At 39.5% G+C, this 26,498-nt stretch overlaps 1 protein-coding gene across 1 annotated transcript in view; it reads right to left on the minus strand.

Moving 5' to 3' along the window:
• The window catches only part of RASGRF2 (Ras protein specific guanine nucleotide releasing factor 2), a 247,608-nt gene that overhangs the window by 138,259 nt on the left and 82,851 nt on the right, over positions 1–26,498 (minus strand). The window contains exons 3-5 of the mRNA XM_032847493.1: positions 9,096–9,243; positions 6,741–6,830; positions 2,002–2,255 (exon numbers count right to left, since the gene is read on the minus strand). Coding sequence (XP_032703384.1) covers positions 2,002–2,255; positions 6,741–6,830; positions 9,096–9,243 — 492 coding nt within the window. The remainder of the gene's footprint in view (positions 1–2,001; positions 2,256–6,740; positions 6,831–9,095; positions 9,244–26,498) is intronic.

The raw sequence follows: 26,498 nt of genomic DNA on the forward strand, positions 1-26,498 counted from the left end.
TTGACCTTTTTGACATAGTTCTCTCTTGCCTTGGTTTCCAGGACAACCCCTTCTGCTGGTTTTCATTCTACAACCCTAACTTACCCTCTTCACTCTCTTCTGCTGGTTCCTCTTCATCTTCTTAATCTCTAAATGTTGGAATATCCCAAGGCTCAGTCCTTGTTCCTCTTCCTTCATTCATCTGTGCTTACTCCCTTGGTACTCTCACGCAGACCAACAGCTTTAAATACTCTTTATATGCTATTGGACCCCCAAATCTATATCTCCAGCCCAAACTCCTTCCCTGAACTCCAGACTGATATCCAATCCCTGTTCACTTGATTTCTCCATTTGGATGGCTAATAACGTCTCATGCTTGAGAGGTCTGAGACTAAAATTTCTTTATCTTTCCCCCTAAACCTGTTTATACCTCAGTGTTCTCCATTTAGTGAGTAGTTAACTCTATTCTTCTAGTTTTTCAGCCCAAAAACCTTGGATGTTGCTCAAAACCCCACATCAAACTCAGCAGGAAATTTCATTGGCTCTATTTAAAAATATACCCAGAATCTAACTGTTTATCATGGCCTCCATTACAATCACCCTTCGCCTATATTGTTGGGATAGCCACCTAATAGGCCTCCCTGCTACAGTCATCTCTCACCTGGTTTATTGAAATAGCCACCAAACTGATTTCCCTGTGCTCGATTCCCAACAGAGAAACCAGAGTGAGATTTTAAAACATAAGTTATATGATGCTACTTCTCTCCTCAAAATGCTACCAGTATCTGCCTATCTTATTTACAGTAAAAGCAAACATCTTTACAATGTCCAATTGTTACCGCTTTTCATCCACATGGACCTTAGGCAGTTTCTCAATCAAGCAAGCCAGGTCTGCCCCAGCCTCAGGACTTTGTACAGGCAGTCTCCTCCTCTGTGTCACTCTTCTCCCAGATAGCCCAATGGCTTGCTTCCCCATCAACCTCAAGTCTTTATTCAAATATCAACTTATCTCTGAGGTCTTTCCAAAGGCTGGCTAGAGAAAAAATATGGCACATTCACATAATGTAAAACAATGTAGTGATTTTTTATAAAATAGAAAGCTCTTTAGATGTCAATAGGGGAAGATGTCCAGAATATACCGTTAAGTGAAAAAGGCAAGTACATGTTAAAGTTCATTGTCTTTGTGTAAGAAGGGGGAAAAACTAATACTCTATATTCATATTTGTTTAGATCTACATCAAGAAACACTAGAGAGGTATATAAGAAACTAATGAAAATGGTTAAAAATAAAAAGTGGGTTATATGGGGTGGGCAGAGACAGAGTAAGAGTTATTTGATGTTTTTGTGGTGTTTTGAATTTTGCACAATGTAAATGTATTATATATTCAGAAATAAATAAATTACTAAATTTTACATAAAACACCCAGGCACCCCCTTTCTCCCGTCTCCTCTCCTCTTGATTTCTTTTCACAACACTCATCACCACATAATATACTACATATTTCACTTATTCACTATTCATTATGTCTCTTTCCACATCACAGTTTAAGCTCCATGAAGGCAAGGATTTCTGCTTTGCTCACTGACAAATCCTCAGCAGCAAGGACACTATATATAGTGTATAATATGTAGAAATAAATTCACTACAGATTCTTGGGTTCTCTGTTAGTTATTGTTCTTTCTAAAGTACGTCTGTATAAATTACATGTAAAGACCCATTACTGACTTCACTTCCCTCAGTTTATGAAGGAGATTATCATTCCCAACACACACACCCACACAATGACAAGAAAATACATGTCAAATAGAGAAAAAAAACAGAAAACTAGATGCCATGATTCAAGATAAAGACATGTAAATTTGGGCAAATAATGAAACACAAATGACAGCTTTCTTATTTTCAGTATCATACACTCTTGAAGTTGAATTTATAATACCTATTCTTTTAAGAGTAAAGTAAAAATTCTTTTAAGGAATAGAAATTTTTTTTCACATGACTTTTTGATTCATGCCAAGACAAACCTGTTGAGAAAAATGCTGCTGACATCATCATGGCTGATGGGAGGCTTTTTGGAGCTGGCCGCCATTCTCAGGGGGCGGAGGAAGCCATTGACCAGGATGTAGAGCTGGTGAACATACTCCGACTCGGCTTCAACCATGGTGAACACAATCTGGTTTCTCTTCCTCATACTTTCAGCATGAGGAGAACAAATGTAATCCTGCACAATAGTCTTCCATTTCCTTCTACACAACCATCCTCTCATGAAGCTCTGAACCTAAAGAACAACAGCAGAAAGATCTCAGGGAGCAGCAAGACTGTCTTTGGTAAGCCTGTCAGTAGGGTTTCCATCCTGTGCCACATAAAACACCACTTTTTCGTTAGTGCGTTAATGGTCCCATCACTAAAACAAATAATGGCAGGCTTTTTCAGATAGCAGGAAAAAAGAGGATTTAAAGATAATATTTTTTCTCAACTTTGCAAGTTTCTTCCATAAGCTCTTTAGGACTCCCTGTATGGACACCAGAATAGGATAATATTACATATACAGTTATTAATGTTTTAATAAAGAACTTAAAGGTGTATTCTTTAACAATATAAAAGCAGATATTTAAAAAATTTTAATTGTGGTGAAAAGGCACGTAACTTAAAATTTACCATCCTAACCATTTTTAAGTGTCTAGTTCAGTAGCATTAAGTATTTCACACTGCTGTACGACAGATCTCCGGGACTTCTCTGTCCCACAAAAGAGACAACTCCCCACTACTCCCTTCCCTCAGCCCCTGGCACCCACCATTCAACTTTCTGTTTCTGTGAACTTAACCACTTTAGATAGCTCACATAAGTGGAATCACATAGTATCTATCTTCCTGTGACTGGTTAATTCCGTTTAGTGTAATGTCCTCAAGGTTCATGCATGCTGTACCATGAACCAGGATTTCCTCCCCGTTTCAGGCTGAACAGTATTCCACCCTATGTACATTTTGTTTATCCATTCATCTGGGGACAAACATGGGTGTTGCTTCCACCTCTTGGTTCTTGTGAACAGTTCCTCAGTGATCATGGTATGCAAATATCTCCTCAGGATCCTGCACTTAATCCTTCCGGCTATATACCCAGAAGCAGGAATGCTGCATCACTGTGATAGCTCTATTTTTAATTTTTTGAGGAATGACCATACCGCTTTCCGTAGAAGTTGAACCACTTCACCATCCCACCATGAGGGCACAAAGGTTCTAATTTCTCAACATCCTCATCAACACTTATGTTCCGGTTTTTTGACAGTAGTCATCCTAATGGGTGTGAGGTGACACTGCACTGTGGTTCTGATTTGTGTTTCTCTGAAGCTGGGTGATAGCAGCTTTTCTTGTGTATATGACTTCCCCAAAGATCATGTGCATAGCATTTCATCCTTGGAGAAATGTGTATTCAAGTCCTTTGCCCATTTTTAAATCAAGCTATTTGATTTGTTGTTATTGAGGGTTTTTTTAGTAAGCTTAGAAAATAAGTGTTAGCCGTCAGCTCGTCTGACCCCTTCTATTTATAGACAAGTAACTAAATTTCGTGGTTGTCACACAGGAAAGATGCAATCAGACTTGGCATTCTTTTACCTGCTTTTTGTTAATTGCAAGGATTCTCTTAGCCACATGGAAAAAAAACACATGTTAATGATTTGTAGTGAAGATTATTTTGTGAGAAGAAACATGAAATATAAGTAAAAATCAATTCTGTAGAAAACATGATAGCCTCTAACATTGATCTGAGTTTGATTTGAAAAATAACAGACAAACCTGAGAAAGTGCACTGGCCTGTGTATGTTAGCCAAGAAGTATTTACTGAACATCTTTCCAGTATCCAGGTAAATGTTGGGTGCTAACCAGACATTCCTTAACCCAAGGCTCTGCACTAACCTGCTGGGTAACTCTGAACTCTTGTCTTCCATTTTCTCACCTATGAAATAATGGACCAAAGCAATCTGAAGTCCTTTCCAAATATAAAAAAATTTATGATAATTTATGATAAATTTATCACATTATGATTATATATATATCTCTCTCTCACATTATGGTAATTTATTAGGGTGGTGATATCTAAGTGGCAGATTCAACAACAAAGCAGACTGCAAATCCACATAAAACTGCAAGCATTAAATCACTACCAAATCTCCTTTTATTTTTTAAACAATTTTTTAAAGATTTTATTTTTATTTATTTGCAGGGGAAGAGCCTAGAGGGAGAGGGAGAGAAAGAGGCAGACTCTCTGCTGAGCAGAGAGCCTGACAAGGGGCTCAATCCCAGCACCCTGGGATCATTACCTGAGCTGAAGGCAGTTGCTTAACCGACTGAGCCACCCAGGCTCACCCCAATCTCCTTTTAGTATCACTGTTATTTGTTCAACCCATTCTTACACTTCCTATTTTTTCCCCACTGTTTCACCCATATGGTCTAAATTACCATGTGTTTAAACAACCACTCTTCTTTTGCAATGTTTAAAATTCTCTCCTTTACCTACCAATGTTGTCATCATACTGTCAATCTTCACACAGGCATTCATTAGTTGCCACCCTTCCAACAATAAAAATTAATCACGTTTTAATAGAATTATGTGGGGAAGGTATAGGCACATTATTTGGAAAGTTCTAACAGGATGTTTCTCTGTAATTAAATAAAATTCAATTTTGGTTCCCTGAAGATAAAAAATTATGTTGCTATTTGGCAAGATCAGAATAGAAAATCTAATTCATCTGAAACACTCCTTTCCATACAGACATTAAGTTATTTGGGACATAAAGGACAACAGAATTGATTTCCAAACCTACTTAACAAGTTCAAAAGTAATTTTTTAATTGCTTCTATTGAATATTAGAAGGCAGAAAATGTAAAAAGCATTCATCAGTATTATTCCATTTAACAGAAGCATTTTCAAAAAACAACTTAATTGGGTGCCTGGGTGACTCAGTGGGTTAGGCCTCTGCCTTCGGCTTGGGTCATGATCTCGGGGTCCTGGGATCCAGCCCCACATCGGGCTCTCTGCTTGACAGGGAGCCTGCTTCCCCCCTCTCTCTGCCTGCCTCTCTGCCTGCTTGTGCTCCCTCTCTCTGTCAAATAAATAAATTTTTTAAGAAATCTTAAAAAAAAAACCAAAAACTTAATCGAAACTTTGGTCAAATAAAATCTTACCTTAGTCAGGTATTGCCTGCTAAGCAAAGGCTGGTTTACTTACTTACTAAAAGACCGGTTTCTACTCAAAAAAAAAAAAAAAAACAAAAAAAACCTGAAAATTGTATTTTACTGATATCTTTGTTTATACAAAACTTCATACTATGAAAAGAAAGGCAATAGCATCAATCTTGTATCACAATAACATAAACCAAATTCAATTTAAAAACTTTTAAGTTCTGGGGCACCTGGGTGGCTCAGTGGGTTGGAGCCTGTACCTTCGGCTCAGGTCGTGGTCCCAGGGTTCTGGGATCGAGCCCTGCATCGGGCTCCCTGCTCATCAGGGAGCCTGCTTCCTACTCTCTCTCTCTCTGCCTGCCTCTCTGCCTACTTGTGATCTGTCAAATAAATAAAAATAAATAAAAAATTTAAAAAAATAAAAAATAAAAAAATAAAAACTTTTAAGTTCTGGGGCACCTGGGTGGCTCAGTTGGTTAAACGTCTGCCTTTGGCTCAGGTCATGATCTCACGGTTTGGGGATCAAGCCCTGCATTGGGCTCTCTGCTCAGCGGGGAGACTGCTTTTCCCTCTCCCACTCCCCCTGCTTGTGCACTCTCCCCTCTGTGTATCAAATAAATAAATAAAATCTTAAATAAAAATTTTTTTAATTCCAGAAGGGAATGGTGTTATTTCACTTTTTAGTGCTTAAAAACTGAAAACATTGCAATTTAGTTCCAAGAAGCATTTCTATTTCAAACTCTGAGCAATATTTGAAGTTTTGCTACAATTTAAGGGGAATAATTATTTAGCACAAAAAACAGGAATAAGGTTCTACAGCCAGACCACCCGGAACATGCCCGATCTTGTTGGAAAACAGGAATAAGAAAAAATTTAAGATGAAATAAAGATCTAAAGATGTGTATCTAAAGAAAGTTCTTGAAGTGTGAAGCTCTTCACACAATGTTAACAAAGCTGAGTAGGTGGTTTACAAGAGTATTAAGATTACGGAACTCAAAACTCAGATGTCATAAAATCAAACACAGTAGAACAGAGGGAGTACCAGGGTCTGGTTAATTGCAAAAGTTGTACAGTAATACATGACAGTGAGGCAGAAAGATCTGTTGATTATGTGGATGTTAAGCAAGAAAGGAACAACGATAATAAAACAGAAATCTGAGCAGATGTGTTTAGTCAATCTTCTCACATGTTCACAAAAATCCTTTCTAAATAAGCACTGAAATCTAAATCTAAAAGAAATATTTTTAAATGTCATTTAAAAGATATTCCCCTAAAATATGAAAGCAGCACAAATTTAGGAGGTTCAACAGCACATACTTAACCCAGCTTGAGAACACTATTGTCTTAATGTCTGGTTTTGGCAACCCTCCCACAGAGTCCAAAAGGGGATTCCCAGAACCAGGAAAAAAATCTCGAGCTGAAACTTTTCCAAAGTAGCCATTCCCAGATCAGTCTGAAGGGAAAGTCTGAGAGCCATTACAACAGATACACCAAGCTCAGAGACAGGGTGGCAAAGACAACACTACAGGACAGATAACTGATCACCATGCTTGCCCAAAGCCAGAACGCACCCCCCCAATACTACCTTTTTAATCTTCTTGATGTCTGGGTCCTCATCTTCTTGATTGCTTTGGTAAGGCCGCATTCGTTCCTTGGTTTTGTTAAGAGCGACAATCTAGAACACAGAATTGGTCCATTTTGTGATTTGAGAAATACTGGCTTATAGCCATTCACTCCTAGGAGGTTATACCTACAAGGTAGCTTATGAGATCCTCAGGAAACTTTCGTTTTTTTATCCAACTTTTATTCCTTTGGTGCTAAGGCAGGGGAAGCAAGAACTTCACCACAAACCTGTCTAGTTATGTTGCTAACAAATCGGTCCTAAGAAGTGACTGTGGAAAGTGTGAACTCAGCCCAGTGAGGACTAGGCCAAGGCCTTCACAGGAGCTGAGCGGCATGCCACCATCTTGCCTGATGCCGGTAATGCCCTGTGGTCTCCAAATGCAATGACACTCAAGTCAAAGCTCTTGCTTCCCTTAATCAGCCTGCAGCCTTCCAGGTATACACAGTACAGCAGATTCACAAAATTCCTTGGGAAAATGGTAACTGCAAAAGGAACTTTAGAGTTTTGGGATTGATCCAAGCCAACAAAGAAAAGGTGAAAAGGTAAAAACGATTGGAAAAAACTTGGGATCTCTTTATATCTCCTGCTCAGTTATGTGGCCTGTGGGGGCAATTCAAGACCTGACAGCTGCTCCAAAACACTTAGTAATCAAATTCATTAGACTACCACTCAACTGCAGGCTCTTATAAAGGTAAGAACCTGTACAGATATACTACAAGCAGACATTTAAAAAGTAAGAGTCATAACTGATTCCTCTGACCTATCTTTCCGTTTTGTCACCAATACCAAATACACATTTCTGCCATTTTCTGGCAGAGATGTGGGAGAATAAAAGGAGTAAGAAATAAATTATTGTTTCTACCTACTGGCCACATAAGACATACCTGCTACTGACAGTCTGGGGCTGCAATCTATATCCAGACTAAAATTAGAACACAGTGAAGACAGATAAGCATGCACAAATAAAGACTGGGGAACACTGCTTGGTGCTGACTGAGTCTCTCTTGTGGAGTAAATGCCAACCTCTTTCACTCAGCCAACACGCATCTGCTCTAAGCTTACTGTGGCAAAGAAAGAACACAATAATTTTGTTTTAAATTACAGTGCCTGATATAGCCTTTTAAAATGCAGGTTTCTTAAGTTTTCTGTTGTTGTTTTCACTATATCGGATTTCAGGGTTGAACTGGGAAGTTAACAACACTAATGATATGGTGAACATGGTCTGCAACTTATCACCGGAGAAGCAATCAGATCCCAGGTACAATCAGCGTGTACCCTTGCTCTGTGAATTGGAGGTGACGTACACGGGCAGCAGGAGGTGAAAACCTCTCACAGGATTCAGAGTATGTCTTAGAGGAAGGTGTGAGGAAACAAAAAGGAAAACATTCTCCAGTGACTATAAAAGTGACAAGAAAGTTACCAAGAATGAGGACCCTGAATTGTTCTGTCAATAGAATACAATTAGTGGTAGGTTGCATTCTGTTCTATTCTTCTCTTTTGAGGCAAAGAAAATGCTAATGTATCCCTAGTTAGAAAGGGGGGGAAATCTTGTTTTCTACATTCCTCTTCAGTTCTCCAGTTATTGTCTGCTTTCCACGAGGAATAAGGGGACAGCAAGGAAAGGTACCCTCGGGTTTCTATACAGAGACAGAGGCACCTGGGAGCATGGGAGGACCTGGGCCCACCGCCATGGCTGCTGACACCATGACCATCTTCTGTTCTTACTTGGCACAATCGCACCATCTGAGGGTGCAGGACCCCAGAAGTTCACCTTTGGAGGCTGGAGGGTGGAGGTGGAGAGAGGCAGGAATGACAAATTCAGGAAAAAGTGTACCCTAGAAAATGTCTTATACTTTAACACAAATGTGTTTTTCAAAATTCTAGAGGGGAGAAAATTGGACTCCTTAGATATAGAAGCAGCAAAGTCTTTCGGACTTCATTTCTGCTCCTTCCTTAGTTGCATTTGGGATTGTAACTGAATCTATGATAGATTCACAGTTATCATTATTATAATATTCAGTCTACAAACAATGACATATTAAGTCAACTCTTGGTTATCTGATCAAAGGAAGGATATTAGGAGCAAAAAATAATTAAAAAGCAGCGTATTAGCCTGGTATTTTGTTGTAGCATATTTACTCAACCCTAACAGACTAGGTACTTTCCTAGCATAGATCTCTAGTCTGACCATGTACATGTTGACGCCAAAGGAACTAAGTTTGGGATTAAAATCTTGCCCTGATAGGCCTTACGTAATTATGAGGAGATGACAACAAATGTGAAACAATGGGGAAGAATCTATTAACTGGGAAGTACCTCTGATTTAAGTCTTTCGATTTCTGTGTCTTGATCTTCAAGTTGATGCCGGAGCTGGTTAGCTGCAATTTTTTCTGTCTCTACGATCTGAACTAGATGAATGTACTTCTGCATTAACACTTCCCTCTCAATCAAAATGTCTGCATAACTTAAGAGAAAATTACACAGTTAGTCAATGAGATACTCTTCTACTGCAATTTCATATAGAACAGCATACATCATGTTTTAAAAAGAAGCCATAAAGGTAGATTGTTGGCTAACTCTCCTTTAAATATTAACTTTGGGCTGACATTTGGTATCATTTAACTATACAGAATTCAAATCATCATTTTACATATCCTTTACTAAGCTATGAGTTCGGTTAACTATATAGAATTTGGTTTATTACCATTTTTCGTATCCTTTACTAAGAGTTCATTTAATGAATGAACTGCTGCCACCCACAATTTTACCATATACATCAGAAAAGTGCAGAGAAAATCTATTGTTTATAAAGAAAAAGATGCATCTTCTTTACCAAAAGCTGAAGTCTTTGAACTGATGGTACACACTTGGTTTCTAGGGATGATATTCAAAAACATCTCACTGGGTAAGTCACTAGCCAATCAGAATAGACCGGCCACCAAATGGAATGACTGCAGAGACCATCAGAACAAGAATTGACTTGAAGAAACTATGATGCCTCTTCCAGTGATCACCAGCCCTGCTTGGCTCTCTTTAGGATCGTGAGACCATTGCTACCTCCAAAAATCAATAGAAGCAAAGATTTCATTCAAAAAATAAGTATAGATTCTTGGGCCCTAACACTATCAGCCCAGCCTCCCCTGTATCCATTCCTTTGGTCAAGTGTGGTAAAGGCAAAACTCTCTCTTAGATTTTTATTGACTATGTAATTCTGTAGCACCAGGAATTTTGCCTCTAGATCTTATTACAACCTTTGAAGTAGTAAAATGTATGTTCCTCCATTTCCCAAATGATCTGAAAATAGTAATAATTAATAACTACTATTTATTAAGTGCTTGGATGTACCATATATATTCTCATTTCAACCTCCCAGCAACCTCAGGAGATAGGCTTTATCATCCCAATTGTACACAGAAAGATTTTAATCTTCACAGAGGTCACACAGCTAGTAGTGGCAAGGCTGGGATCAAATCAATTTATGTGTGACCCTCAGCTTATGGTCTTCACCACAAGCTAAACTGTCTAATAAGAAATAGCACACTGGATATAAACAAGAATGTTGAAGAAGACATGTTTTGAGATATCTGCCCAATTTTGCACTCACTTATCTCTTACCTCTTCTTTGAGAACTTGGGCCATAGCAGCCATGTTTATACCATAAAAATCTATCTTCATGACTACATTACACTGGTCTAAAAAGAGATAACTGGCCCAAACTAAACCTTCATCTTTCTCCTTGGAATCTGGCATTCTGTCTCTTATCTATTTGGTTGAACTAATATGACATAAGCTTGGAAACTCTGGGGTGCCTGGGTGGCTCAGCTGGTTAAGCAACTGCCTTCAGCTCAGGTCATGATCCTGGAGTCCCAGGATCGAGTCCCAAATCCGGCTTTCTGCTCAGTGGGGAGTCTGCTTCTCCCTCTGACCCTCTCCCCTCTCATGCTCTCTCTCTCACTCTCTATCACTCTCAAGTAAATAAATAAAATCTTTTTTAAAAAATTTAATAAACTTGGAAACTCTGATTACCATTGTTGGGCAGCCATATTTGGCCATACCCATACAAAACAAAGTGAGTCTGCTGAGAAACAAAGTAAGCAGTTGTTGAGGAAAACAGATAAGAGAGACAGAAAGGTAATGACTATCTGGGTTTCTATCAACTTTCTAGTTTCTGGTTCCACACCCTCATGATATCCAAATATAATTTTTACTCTTGGGTTCAGTAAAATATTATAATTTCTGTCTAATAAATTCTCTGTAACCCAAACTAGTTTGAAGTAGGTTCAGGTTACTTAGAACTAAGAGTCTTAAAACAATTTTAAAATCACAATTTTAGTTCAATTATCTCAACATCCTCACCACTTACATCATGTGTGCTATTAGCATTAGAAAAAAACACAGTGTCAGCAATATTTTAAAGTCACTTGTTCTAAGAAATCACCCTAAGAAAATAGACAGAAAGGCTATGTAAGTGAAAGTGGGAAGAGGGTTAAAAAAAAAAAAAAAGAGCAGAGTCTTCATAGAGATGAAGGAACTTTAAAAGAACGAAAGAATAGAACATCAGAAAAGTAGTTATTATAATAAAAATTCTGCCCTTTCTCATTGATTTTATTAGAAATATGCCAAATTTATTACAAATATACTGAATCGGCATCAGTCAGCAAAAGCGTATTTTTTTCTCTTATAAAAAGAAAATGTCCAGTCCAGATTGTGCAGCTGAGTTCATGTAGACTTATTACCAACATCTGTCTCTCTTCAATTCCAAGCCCCCACTGAAGTGCTAGGAAAATTATTTTCTGTTTAAAGAAGAAAACCATAACAGCATTATAAAACAGGAAAATAGGCCATCAACAGATCAGAAGTCGTAAGAAATTCCATGAAGAGAAAAACTGAGTAGAATCAGAGTAGTGGGAAATGCAGAGTAGAGGAAACCACACAAGGAGACACCTTGCATAAGCAAGGCTCCCACCAAGGTGGCCAGAGCTACAAGCTTGGAATCAATACATTCAAAGAAATGGAGTAAGTAAGGGGGTGATCATTAGGGTCTTTCATTAAATAGGTGTCTTTGCAACATCTGCAAGTTAGGCTTCTCCTCTTCCCAATTCCCAATGTAAAGAAATAAAATGTACAACTGGCAGTAGTGACACGCCCCCAAGTCACAGCCCAAGAGCTGCCCTCTGTCTGAGGAAGCTAGATGTGGAGAAGATTCCTAATGAGGAAGCTAGTCACAGAGAGAACAGAGCTTGAATCTACACCAGGCCTCCACTGTTGACCAAGAGAGAACCAGAAAAGGATCAGCTCTAGGAGGGACAAGGAATGAAATACATTTATTGTTCTTCTATTGTGAACAAATGACCACAAACTCCCTGGTTCAAAATAATATCTATTTATCATCTCGTAGTATCTGTGCATCAGGGGTCCAGGCTGTTTAGCTGGGTCCTCAGCTCAGAGTCTCATAAGCCAACCATTTTGGTGTCACTCAAGGTGCATTCTCATCTGGAGGCTTGATCAGGGAAGAACCCATTTCCAAGTATTTAAATTGTTGGGAAATTCATGTTCTTGCAGGTACAGAACTGCTGTTTGCAGCTTGCTTCCTCAAGGCCATCAGGAGAGCATCTCTGACCCCAAGGACCCCAGTCCTTCCTTGAGGGCTTCTCACTGATTAAGTCAGGGCCACCCAGGAAAATCTTCCTTTTGTATAACTCAAAAGGAACTAATTTAGGACCATAATTATTTGCAAAATCCCTTTTGTCATAAAATGTAACCTAATCAAGGGAGTGACTATCTCAGCACGTCTTCCATATAATAATGGCTAGTAGCAAGTCACAAGTTCCAACCATGCCCATAAAAGACATGGAATTACACAAGAGGGAATTCCAGCCAGCCTCCACACTGTCTGCCTACATACCTGAAAAGGAAGCCTATGTAAGTGTCACAGATGCAGAGTAAACCCAGGCCCGCTACCTGCAATAACCCCTAAAGTCTTTTCCTTAGAAACAAAGATCACTAGAGACTTGGGAAGAAACAAAACAAAACCCAAAAGTAAGACTTCTGTAGTAGGCAGCATTTAAGATAGCCCTTAATGATCCCTTCCTTCTGGTATTCATGTCCTTACATAACCCCTTCCTCCTGAGTGTGGGCTGGACTTAGGTGACTCGCTTCCAAGGAACAGAATATGGCAAAAGTGATGGAACAGCACTTCCAAGATCAGTTTACAAGGAGACTCAGGCTGCTCTTGCTTGCCTTCTCTTGCTGTCTTGGTGGTTTGTTCTGAGGAAGTCAGTGCCATGATGTGAGCTGCTATATGGAGAGGTCCACATAGACACTGAGAGAGGCCTCGAGCCAACAGCCAGTGAGGAACTGGCTAAGAAGGAAGTGAATCTAGCTAACAATCATGTGAGTGAACTTGGAAGAAAATTCTTCCTCTTGTGAGCCTTCAGATGAGACCACAGACCTGGTTCACACCTTGACTGTTGCCTTGTGAGAGATCTTCAGGCAGAGGCACCCAATTAAATCATGCTTGCATTCCTGACCCACAGACACTGGGAGGACAATAAATTGCTCACTGTTTTAAGCACTGTAGGGTAAATTGTTACACTGCAATACATGATAAATACAGCCCCAAACGAACAAACAGAGAAGATACTAAAGAAACAAGCCGATTCAAGCAACAGAGATTTATGATCTGCAGAGAGACAGGGAAGAATACCAGAGTCATAAGCAAAAAAGAGACTGCTATAGAAAAGAAGTAACCAGATAACAAGAAGAGTCCTTGGAAACAATGATTATTAAAATTTTACAGGTCAGTGAATGAGCTCATTGACAAAGCAGACATGGCTGAAAACTAAGCTAGGTGAGTGGAGACATAGAGAACACTGAACAACAACAACCACAACAAAAACACAGAGAACGGGCCGCCTGGGTGGCACAGTCGGTTAAGCATCCAACTCTTGGTTTTGGCTCAGGTCGTGATCTCAAGGTCATGAAATTGAGTCCTGCATTGGGCTCCACACTCAGCATAGAGTCTACTTAAGACTCTCTCTTCCTCTCCTCCTGCCCCTCCTCCTGCTCATGTGCTCACTCTCTCTCTCTCTCTCCAAAATAAATAAATCTTTTAAAAAACCACAAAGACATTGGAGCTATGGAAGAAAGATTGAGCAACACTGAGTACAGGTCCAAGGGATTGATATCTACCTTATGGGAGTTCTAAGAGGGGAAAAAACAGACACCCTCCCTTAACTGATCATGGCACAGCCCAAATAGAAAAGATAATCCAAATGCCAGACAGGATAAATAAAAACATTTCATACCCTGAAACGCCCTGGTAAAATATCAGAGCTCTAAGGATAGAAAAAAATTATAAAAGCTGCCAAAGAAAAATCACAGTTGACCTAAAGAAAGCAGGAATCAAGATGACATATTTCTCATCAGTAGCCTGGGATGCTAGATCACAGTAAAGAACTGAAGAAAAAGTATTTTGAAGCTAAATTTCTACATCCAGGCAAACATCAACCCACCAGGTACCAGTTCAAGACAGAAACAGTTTACTAACAATCACATCTACTATAGGAGGAAAATTATGAGGAGGCTTTCCAAGCAAACAAAACAGAAAACAAAGATAAAAGCACAGAATCCAAGAATACAAGCCAGATGAAGTAACGGGATCCAGAAAGAAATTAAAAGTAAATATAGGCAAGCTTCTCTTTCAAGGAGCAAGTATTCAATTGCATATGATTATACCTGTGGACCCAAACACCAGTCTTGATATTTGGTACATATTTCTAAAACTTGACTTTTTATTTGCATTCTTTATTGGTTTTGGGTTTTGTTTCGTTTTCTTAACTTTCAGATTCAACAGAGGCTTAATTAAATTAAGGAATGGAAGTTAAGTGTTTAAAAGCTTATAAATAGAGAAGAAATAATAATGAAAGGAATAAAATCTCAGGGTTAGTGGAAAGAACAATAAAGACACATTAATTATCTGAATTTACTTACCTTTCACAGAAGAGATTCAGTACACACTGCTCAAAGTTGATAAATAAAGTTATATTATTTTAAGACATAGCTCAACCAATTTAAAAGCCAAGAACATGTAAGTAACAAAAATAGAGGGCACAAAGGGAGAATAGGTAAGAGGTATTGTAAAGGTTTTACATTCCTCATCTTGGGGCACCTGAATGGCTCAGTGGGTTAAAGCCGCTGCCTTCGGCTCAGGTCATGATCTCAGGGTCCTGGGATCTAGCCCAACATCAGGCTCTCTGATCAGCAGGGAGCCTGCCTCCTCCTCTCTCTCTGCCTGCCTCTCTGCCTACTTGTGATCTCTGTCAAATAAATAAATAAATAAATATTCTCTTAAAAAAATAAATAAATTCTTCATCCTTATAGTAGGGAGCCAATAAAAGGGCCTAAAATCACTAAATCAAGAAGTTAAGGGGCGCCTGGGTGGCTCAGTGGGTTAAGCCTCTGCCTTTGGCTCAGGTCATGATCTCAGGGTCCTGGGATTGAGTCCCACATCGGGCTCTCTGCTCAGCAGGGAGCCTGCTTCCCCCTCTCTCTCTGCCTGCCTCTCTGCCTACTTGTGATCCCTCTCTCTGTCAAATAAATAAATAAAATCTAAAAAAATAAAGAAGTTAAGGACATCGTAGAATATATGAATATAATATATAGAAGAATATAATCTTCTTATAGTATAAAAATATAATATATGAACAACTACTAAAGAGGGGGGAAAGGACCTACTTAATCAGAGAAGTAAAAATTGTTTATCAAGTTTGGTCAAGAGCTTTAGGAACAATAATAATCTGCACTGGCAACGATAGGACAAAATGGGTCCTTTGTACCAGAGTGCGACCTTCTAGCAGACAGCATCACAGTCACAGTCACGATCACGACAGGTTAAAAAGCTCATATCCCTTGTCACAGTCATTTCAATTATAATAGTCTAGCCTAAGGAAAATAAACAGAGACTTGCACAAAGACGTATCAAACAGTAAGATGTTCATTTATTAAAACCAGTATAAGAAAACTGAAATAATCTAAATATAGATGCATATAGTATGGTAGACGTATAGTTACAATGGAATGAGGTATAGTTATAGTTATAGAGGTATAGTTACAATGGAATGCTACAAGCCACTTAAAATCATATTTTAAAAAAATAGTTAACATAATGGGACATACTCAAAACGCACTAATAAATTAACAAAAAAGAACAACCCCAGGAGATTAAAGTAAGTGTAATTTATTGGAGCAATTATAGGTGATTTTTAATTACTTCTTTTATGCTTTTCTGCATTTTCCAGCATCTCTATAATATCAAGAGGCAAAAAGAAAATACGCAAATCCTAATGTCAGCTACTTACTCTACGAGGTGGGCTTATGCAACATTTATTACTTTTTTTGTTTAAAGATTTTATTTATTTATTTGAGAGAGAGAGAGAGACAACAAGAGAGGGAACACAAGCAGGGGGAGTGGGAGAGGGAGAAACAGGATTCCCGCCAAGCAAAGAGCCCAATGCGAACTCTGTCCCAGGACGCCGGGATCATGACCTGAGCGGAAGGCAGACAGTTAAGAACTGAGCCATCCAGGTACCCCTATTACTTTCTTTATATGTTTCTGTGACTCCAAATTCACTCCCTCATTCACTATCTATTGACTGTTCTTATATACCCAGAAACTGTTGAAAGCACTGGATACAGGAGTAAACAAAATGGGAAAACAAACAAACAAACAAACAAAAAAACTGTGCCCTCACCGAGTTTACGTTGTAGTAGGGAACAAGAGACAATAAAATAAAAATTTTAAATACATAGTATGTTACCTGGTGATTAGTACCTTAAAGGAAAAAGCAGGATGGCGGCGGGGAGCACGATAGGAAGTGGGGATTAAAAAGGGTATGAGGAAGGGTCTCCCTGAGAAGATGGTACTGGAGTCATGACCTGAAGATTTGAGTCATATGGTTAGCTGGTTGGAAGAATATTCCAGGGAGAGGGAACAGCATGTGCAAAAGCCCAGTGGTAGACACAGGCCTGGGTTGCCTGAGGAAAGGCAGAGTGGTTAGCTTACTCTAGTTGGAGGCAGTAGAGGGAACAGTATTCTAAAGCATGTAGGGCCCTGTACACCAATATAAAGTTTCAGGTTTTCACATGAATGAGATCCAGAGCTTTGACCAGAGGCATGGCAGGATCTGACATTTTAGCAGGATCACACTGGCTGCTGTAATGGGAAAAGACAGAGGTGGGGGGTGGAGGACCAGGAGAGAAGAAGGGAGACCAGCTGGAGGCTCCATAATAATCTAGGCAAAAATGTTAAAGATCAGTTCAGCACCTGGCATGAGGCCTGGCACAAAACAGTCATTCAAATACAAGTCCTTGCCAAATGAAAAAAAAGTCATCTAACAAAAAAGAAAAGAAAAGAAAAAGTCATCTAAGATTACGGACTTTGCATGCTTTAATCTTCTTCAAATAATAATTTTCATTTCTCATAATTTTCAAGTCATTTGATTCATTTAATTGGTTCTCCCTACTTGATTACTCTTACCAGGGTATCTTCTCAACTTTACTTCACAAAGCTTTCTTTATGAATCCCAGTAGTAAATGGATTATGACAAATCAATTGGAAATACTTCCATTTGATGTAAGAATTTTCAGAGCATTGGTATTTCCATTTTACTGTATTTCCAATATATGTTCTATCTGATTAAATTATCCAGTTGCTCAAGTTTAAGAATTTCTGCCTAATCTATTTATTATTTCTTTTTATGTTTAACTTTTTTGTTGTTGTTACTCAGTTTAACTTCCACCAGGGGAAAAAAGTAGTCTCGTCACTGCCAAATGAAATAAATAAAATTAAGCCACAGGAAATCAACATGATGAAAGCCAAAATTCACGTGTACAGTAGCAACAGATGGTAAGTTTGAGGTGTGTGTGTGTGTGTGTGTGTGTGTGTGTATATATATATGTATATATATACACACATATATATATATATGGGAGTAAAATACTCATGTGTAATATTTATAATCAAAACCAAGACACCACCATTCCATATGGGAGAAAAGGAAACACTCCAATGGAATGAAGAGCCCAGAGAAATGCAGTATAAAATCATAGACATTAATTATTTATACAGAAGAGTAAAAATTGTATTAACTTCACATGAAATGGTTAGATGGTCCAGGACCTCATCCTAGCTACTTTGATTGAAGACGTAGTTGCTAATTAGATAGATATATAGAGAGATGGACGGAGAGGTAGATAGTTACAATGAGACGGAGGGACATAATATGCTAAATAGATATGCCAGTGAGCTATACATAATGAGAACTGTAACAAAACCTAAACTGAAAACTCATATTATAGGTGGCTGAAGAAAAACTCCCACTAGCTCCAGGATTATACTCAATTTTACTAAGAAAACTCTTTGGAATCAGCATTCCTCCTATCGGGGGCATCATGATGTCTCCGGAAACTGGGAAAAACCAATCCTGGACGGCAGCAGTACAGTTCCCATCCAAACAACAGTGAGCACTGGCAGCAGGCCCCTCATTCACACAAGACCCTGCCTCCCCAGCTTTCCTCATGGCCACCACAGGAATACCGTCATCCGCTTTTTCTGGCTCACAAATCCTCTTACGGCGACAGCTCTGCTTCACTAACTAATCAGTATCTGTTAGATGTCCTGTTAGGGTGAGGTTCTAACCTATATGCCCCCCACTAATCCCATCTCTCTCTACTGGAAGACTCTTCTCCTAACCTTGTCCCCTTTACAATGAATGAAAACTCAAACATCTCTGTTAGATCAAAAAGAGGAATAAAATTTAAAGACTCTAAATATTGCTCCTTCTTTCCATTTCACAGTCAGGCGTTTATTACTTTACCATCTAAGTTTGGGGTATATGGGAAGTCGTCAATAATCCTTTCCAAAACACTATTAAATATAAAAAAAACAAGGAAAATATTATTATAAGGTAATATAGCAGAAAGTCAATAATGGTAAAATAATCACTTGGGGGCAGAGAAATTTTAAGGAACATTGACTTACCTTCTTTTTTTTTTTTTTAAGATTTTATTTAGTTATTTGACAGAGAGAGACATAGTGAGAGGGAACACAAGCAGAGACAGAGAGAGAAGCAGGCTTCCCGCTGAGCAGAGAACCCAATGTAGGGCTCTATCTCAGAACCCTGGGATCATGACACGAGCCGAAGGCAGACGCTTAATGACTGGGTCACCCAGGCACCCGTTATTTACTTACTTCTAAAAGCAAAGATATTTAACAGTACTATATTGTAAAACTAAAGAAAATGTTTTATATCGTAATTGTATTGATGATTCTCTCCTAACACTGACACTTTTATTTCTTTACAAATATGCATAAATAGTATTGGTAATATTCTCTTTTTGATCACAAAAAAATTCTTTAGAGAGAGTATTTATCTAACTATATTCATTGAACCCAAATGGATTAAAGGGTTTATTTATAAGTTCTCATATTCAATTTCTACTACAAGGACTCTAAATAAAATAGCAGTGGAAACAGGTGTTGGCGAGGATGTGGAGAAATTAGAACCCTCACAAACTGCTAGTAGAAATATAAAATGGTGTGGCCACTATGGAAAATTAGTTTGGCATGTCCTCAAAAAGTTAAACATAGAGTTAACATATGTATGATTCAGTAATTCAACTCCAAGATACACCCGAGAGATCTCAAAACATATATCCACAAAAATGTGTACACGAATATTCACATCAGCATTGTTAGTAATAGCAAAAAGTATAAACAATCCAAATGTTCAACAGAAGAATGGATAAACAAAAGGTGGTATACTCATATAATGGAATAGTATTCTGCCATTAAAAAAAGGAACAGCGGACTGATTATGCTACAGCATGGATGAACTCTGTTAACATTGTGGTAAATGAAAAAAAAAAAAAAAAGCCAGACACAAAAGGTTGTATGATTCCATTTATACGATTTGTCCAAAATGGTGGCACCTGGGTGGCTCAGTCAGTTAAGCATGTGCCTTTGGCTTAGGTCATGATCCTAGAGTCCTGGGACTGAACCCTATGTCGGGCTCCCTGCTCGGCAGGGAGCCTGATTCTCCCTCTGTCTGCCACTCCCCCTTCTTGTACTCTCTCTTTCTCTGTCAAATAAATAAATAAAATCTTAAAAAAAAAATGTCCAAAATGGACAAATCCATACACACAGAAGGTAAGTCAGCAGTTGGCTAGGGGTAGGGAAAATGGGGAGTAAGGAGAGAATGCTAGCAGGTATGGGGTTTGTTTTTTTTTTTTGCAGGTATTAAAAATGTCCTAGAATTAGATAATGGTGATGGTTACACAACCTGGTGAGTATACTAAAAACCATTAAATTGTATGCTTTAAAATGGTGGGTTTTATGGTACATGAAATATATCTAAATTTTTAAAATATCTTTTTTTTTTTTTTTTTAAAGCAATGGAACAACCTCCCCACCAAAAGCAGTATTTGTACTGGGTTATAATTCAAAAACTCTTTCTGTCAAAAAAATGCCATATTACAAGAACAAGATGAAAAAATGATTCAAGGGAATTTACAACAAATACAAGAAGGTAATATCTTTATCATACAAAGAGCTCATAAACTGATAAGAAGGACACCAATAGAAAAAATGAGCAGTGGACATGAGATGACAATTCATACAGAGAACATAGACAAATATTAAGAAGAGCAAAAAATAGTTTCCCTAATAATCAAGGAAAATGCTCATTACACCAAAATACCATTTTTCACCCATCAACATAATACAGATGTTTAAAAAAATGATTCCAGCTTTTTCATGTCCTAGTGGAGGGAGATTAAATTGGTACACACATTTCTGGAAAGCAATCTGTCACTGTGCCAGGAGCAGGAGATAAGAGGTGAGCAGTACAGATTTGCAGTGAAGGCTGACAGAGAGAAACAGACATAAACAAATCAATGCAATTATACGCAGGTACTTAAAAAGAAATAAGGGGTTACAGTGGGAGCCCAAAGAAGGGAATGGTTGGTCCTTTCTACAAGGGGAGGAAGAGGACCAGGGAAGGTGATGCAGATGATGGAGAGCTGAGTCCTGAAGGACAAGGTTGTTAGTCAGACTGAAGGGGCGGTGCCAGCACATTTGAATCCCTGGGTGGGGTACTACAGCTACAAGGCAGGACACAGGGGCAGCATGGTGTGAGAGGTTCACAAAGGTCCGCTCGGGACGGGTCTCGCTGCGACTGGATCACTGAATCCCAAGTTTGGGGATAGAACAAGAGTATCAGTCAAATGAATACAATTTTTTTTTTCTGAAAAGCAACATGAAAAATCATTATACGATTCTCTCTATCCTTCCATCTGGTTAAAATTTTCTCTAGTAAGAAATAAATGGAAGATAATAACCAAAACAGCTAAGAGGAACCCTAGAGTTCTTCCAGAAGCAGATGCTCTTTTCAGAAAGGGCACTCTGGTGTCCTGGGGAGGAGGGATTAGGAGGCAAACTTCGAAGAGAGACAGGTGAGGTGGCTACGCAGTAAGCCAGGCAACTACCACTGACACAGAGAGGAATAAAGACCAGATGTTCCAGGGCTCAAATCTCCAAGCACCCGAATGGATGTGGGCCATGAGGGCAGAGGGTGCAGGATGGTGCCGGCTTCAGTGACTGAGTGGATGTGTACAGGAGACTATACCATCGTAAGAAGGGGACAAGAAGGGGACATGGAGAAAAATATGAGTTTGGCTTTGGACTTATGAAGTATCACGTAACTCTGAGCACCCAAGGCAAGAGGATATACAGATACGTCAGTAGACAAAGATGACTCTACACATAATAGAGGCGGTTCATCTTGCTGATAGGGACACGGGTACCGGGGTTAGCCGGGCCTGGATTCCAAAATCAGCCTTGACACTTAGTAGGCTGGCAGCCTTCGGGAGGTTACTTCATCCTCTAAGATCCCAGACTCTGCGGGGATGGTACCACCGACTTCATGGGCTGTTGAATGAAAAGGGTCTGTGGTGCGCCTGGCACAGAATCCAGCGTCACGAGAGCCCAGGGAAGGGTGACTCCAGCCACCTGCTAGAAGCTTTGGCAGGGGACGCCAGGTGAGGAGAGAAAGGTGCAAAGACCAGAGGAGTGACATTAAAGAAAGGGATAGAACACAAGGGGCAGTGAAAGAGGAGGAGAAGAAACTGATGTGGGAAACAGAGGCAGAAGAAAAATTGTGAAATTTCCTTACCGACAAGCCCTTAAAACAGGCAGAGTGACTCTCCTCTAGGGACTCAACTACCCCCACCTTAAGGCTGTGCTAAGGGCAAAGGACAATCCTAGCCCCACCGGCCCCCTACCCCCAACCGGGATCCTGTAAGTCTACTTTAACAATTCCTTTAGGAAACTTTATCTCTAAACCTCCAAGATAGTGTCCACAATCATTCCCAAGCATGTGGCCCATTGATAGACATCTGAAAGTTTTATTACTAGAAGGTTTTATTACTGGTAATGAATAACCTTTTCCCCGGACAAGAGCTAGCCCCTCAAGGTCCTAGAAACCTTGCTTCCAAAATTCCTTAGAGACTTACACCATCCCTAATCCCCTCCCCAACTTACAAGTATATAATAGACCACTCCTCACATCCCAGGAGCAACAGCTCTTCCTGCCCATGGGTCCTGTCCCCGTGCTTTAATAAACCATTTTGCACCAAAGATGTCTCAAGAATTCCTTCTTGTTCATCCACTCCGAACCTCACCCCACTGAGCCTCACCTATGTTCTAGAACTTCATCAAAATGATTGAAAGAGTAGAAGGAGAATCAGGAATGAGTGATGTTGTAGAAGCAAAAGGAAAGAAAATTCCAAGAGAAGATTTGGGTCTCTATACACTGATATTTAAAAAAAAAAAAAAAACAAAAACCTTCAAATTAGTGTAAAAGTGATGTGGGAAACAAACGTAGAAGAGAAATTATTACATTTCCTTACTACCTACAAGCCCACGGACAAGTCCTTCAAATAGCAGAGTGACCTTCCTCTAGGGATTCACTGCCTCGATGATGAGCTTTTGCAAAAGGCAACCCTAGGCAGAAACTGCCCCCCAAAACCAGGTTCTATAAACCTACTTTTACATAAAAAAACTCTTTTGGAGACTTCCTTTATCTCTACCTGCCAAGATATGTGTTGGCAATCATCCCCAAAACATATGGCTCACCGATATACATCTGAAGAGTCTCATGAGAGAGGTTTTTTTTTTAATTTTTAAAATTTTTTATTAACGTATAATGTATTATTAGCCCCAGGGGTACAGGTTGGTGAATCGCCAGTTTTACACACTTGACAGCACTCACCATAGCACATTCCCTCCCCAGTGTCCATAACCCAACCACCCTCTCCCTACCCTCCTCCCCCCCAGCAACCCTCAGTTTGTTTTGTGAGATTAAGAGTCTTATGGTTTGTCTCCATCCCAATCCCATCTTGTTTCATTTATTCTTTTCCTACCCCCCAAACCCCCATGCTGCATCTCCACTTCCTCCTATCAGGGAGATCATATGATAGTTGTCTTTCTCTGATTGACTTATTTCACTCAGCATAATACGCTCTAGTTCCATTCACGTCATCACAAATGGCAAGATTTCATTTCTTTTGATGGCTGCATAGTATTCATTGCATATATATATATATATATATACACACACACACACACACACACACACACAAACACATACACACACACATACATACCACATCTTTATCCATTCATCTGTTGATGGACATCTAGGTTCTTTCCATAGTTTGGCTGTTGTGGACATTGCTGCCATAAACATTCGGGTGCACATGCCCCTCTGGATCACTACATTTGTATCTTTAGGGTAAATACCCAGTAGTGCAATTGCTGGGTCATAGGGTAGCTCTATTTTCAACTTTTTGAGGAAACTCCATGCTGTTTTCCAGAGTGGTTGCACCAGCTTGCATTCCCACCAACAGTGTAGGAGGGTTCCCCTTTCTCCGCATCCTCACCAGCATCTGTCATTTCCTGACTTGTTAATTTTAGCCATTCTAACTAGTGTGAGGTGGTATCTCATTGTGGTTTTCATCTGTATTTCCCTGATGCTGAGTGATGTGGAGCACTTTTTCATGTGTCTGTTGTCCATCTGGATGTCTTCTTTGTAGAAATGTCCGCTCATGTCCTCTGCCCATTTCTTGATTGGATTATTTGTTCTTTGGGTGTTGAGTTTGATAAGTTCTTTATAGATTTTGGATACTAGCCCTTTATCTGATATGTCATTTGCAAATATCTTCTCCCATTCTGTCAGTTGTCTTTTGGTTTTGTTAACTGTTTCCTTTGCTGTGCAAAAGCTTTTGATCTTGATGAAGTCCCAGTAGTTCATTTTTGCCCTTGCTTCCCTTGCCTTTGGCGATGTTCCTAGGAAGAAGTTGCTGTGCCTGAAGTCGAAGAGGTCTTGTTGTTCTCCTCAAGGATTTTGCTGGATTCCTTTCTCACATTGAGGTCCTTCATCCATTTTGAGCCTATTTTCGTGTGTGGTATAAGGAAGTGGTCCAGTTTCATTTTTCTGCATGTGGCTGTCCAATTTTCCCAACACCATTTGTTGACTGTCTTGTTTCCATTGGACATTCTTTCCTGCTTTGTCGAAGATTAGTTGACCATAGTGTTGAGGGTCTATTTCTGGGCTCTCTATTCTGTTCCATTGATCTATGTGTCTGTTTTTGCACCAGTACCATACTATCTTGATGATGACAGCTTTGTAATAGAGCCTGAAGTCTGGAATTGTGATGCCACCAACTTTGGCTTTCTTTTTCAATATTCCTCTGGCTATTCGAGGTCTTTTCTGGTTCCATCTAAATTCTAGAATTATTTGTTCCATTTCTTTGAAAAAAATGGATGGTATTTTGATAGGAATTGCATTAAACGTGTAGATTGCTTTGGGTAGCATAGACATTTTTACAATATTTGTTCTTCCATTCCATGAGCATGGAACATTTTTCCATTTCTTTGTGTCTTCCTTAGTTTCTTTCATGAGTACTTCATAGTTTTCTAAGTATAGATTCTTTGCCTCTTTGGTTAGGTTTATTCCTAGGTATCTTATGGTTTTGGGTATAACTGTAAATTGGATTGACTCCTTAATTTCTCTTTTTTCTGTCCTGTTGTTGGTGTAAAGAAATGCATCTGATTTCTGTGCATTGATTTTATATCCTGACACTTTACTGAATTCCTGTACAAGTTCCAGCAGGTTTGGAGTGGAATCTTTTGGGTTTTCCACATATGGTATTATATCACATGATGGAGGTTTTATTAGATGGTGATAAATGACCTTTTCCCAGCAATGGCCAGCCCCCTCAAGGTCCTGGAAACCTTGCTTCCAAAATTCCTTAGAGATTTAGGCTATCCCTAATCCCCTCGCAACTTGAAAGTATATAATGACCAACTCCTCAAGACCCTAGTAAGCTTTTTCTGCCCATGGGGCCCATCCCCAAGCTTTAATAAAACCACCTTTTTGCACCAAAGACGTCTCAAGAATTCCTTCCTGGCCCTTGACTTTGAACCCTAAGGTCCTTCCTACATCAAAAGGAAGGCTGAAACTAATGTGACTAGTCAGTAAAAAGTGTTCAGATAATCTACATAGCTATCTTATCTATCCATCTTTTCTTATTTATCTAACAGATATGCAAATGTATAGAAAAACTGAGCAGCGGGTTGTTACCAGTAAATACCTTGGAGAGAGTAAGTGGGTTTGGGGAATGGGGACAGGGAAGGATGAGCTATGAATGGAAACTATAACTTTTCACTCTCTCTCCTTTTCATTGTTTGAATTTTCTTTTTCTTTTTTTTAGAGAGCTTGGATTTATGTACTACTTGTATTATAAAGCTATTAAATATAACTGGAAAGTTGGAATTACATAAGGAAAGAAACGCTTTGGAAAGACATTGTTGACTCAGGCGACAGCAGCTTCCCTGGGTTAGGGACAGAAACCCAACACAAAGGGCTGAAAAGGGAGCTGGAGTCCTGCACTGTGTACGAGGGAGAACCACCCAACCGCTTCTTCCAAAAGCAGGGCTACGCAGCCGCAGCCGGAGTGGCCAGCTAGAGGAGGGAGCTGGGCCAAGGGAGGGATTTTAATGCTTTCTTTCAAGGTGGGAGAGATTCATGGGGAATCAAAGAATACAGGAAAAAAGCCCAAGAGGGGTTGGTAAACAGATGGGAAGTTTAGGAGAGCCAGGGAATCAATGATGGAGCAAGGGAATCCGAAGCAAGTGGGTGCAGAGGCTCAGAGCAGAAATTAACTCAAAGAAGCGCAGGTTCTCGGAAGGGTGAGAGCCCGTGGTGGTGGCGCCCCCCCGCAGGCGGGCCGGAGGGCACACGCAGACGGACCAAGCGCCCCAGCTGTGGATGCAAAGCGAGCTCCCGCTGAGGGGTCAGCAGAAGCAAAAGCACTTCTGAGGAGCGGGAAGGAGAACGGACAGGTGACAGTATTAACAAGGGGCTGAAAATAAAGCAATTCAAAGCCCAACTTTTCCCTACAGAAAACAAGTTCTAGGATCTCAGCAAGTGAAATCTTTCATTGTTCACAGACATACCATCCCTTTTCTCTAACCTGCTGCGCTTCCCAGGCTCTAAGAAAGAAGAAAGTGTTGAAGTCTCTTTGATCATGTCAAATCTGGAGGCAAAGGCCCGACTAACTTCTTAGTTAAAAAAAAAAAAAAAAAAAAAAAAAAAAAAA

This window comes from Lontra canadensis, unplaced genomic scaffold (assembly GCF_010015895.1).
Source record: "Lontra canadensis isolate GAN:19392208 unplaced genomic scaffold, GSC_riverotter_1.0 scaffold4, whole genome shotgun sequence".
Classification (NCBI taxonomy): Eukaryota; Metazoa; Chordata; class Mammalia; order Carnivora; family Mustelidae; genus Lontra; species Lontra canadensis.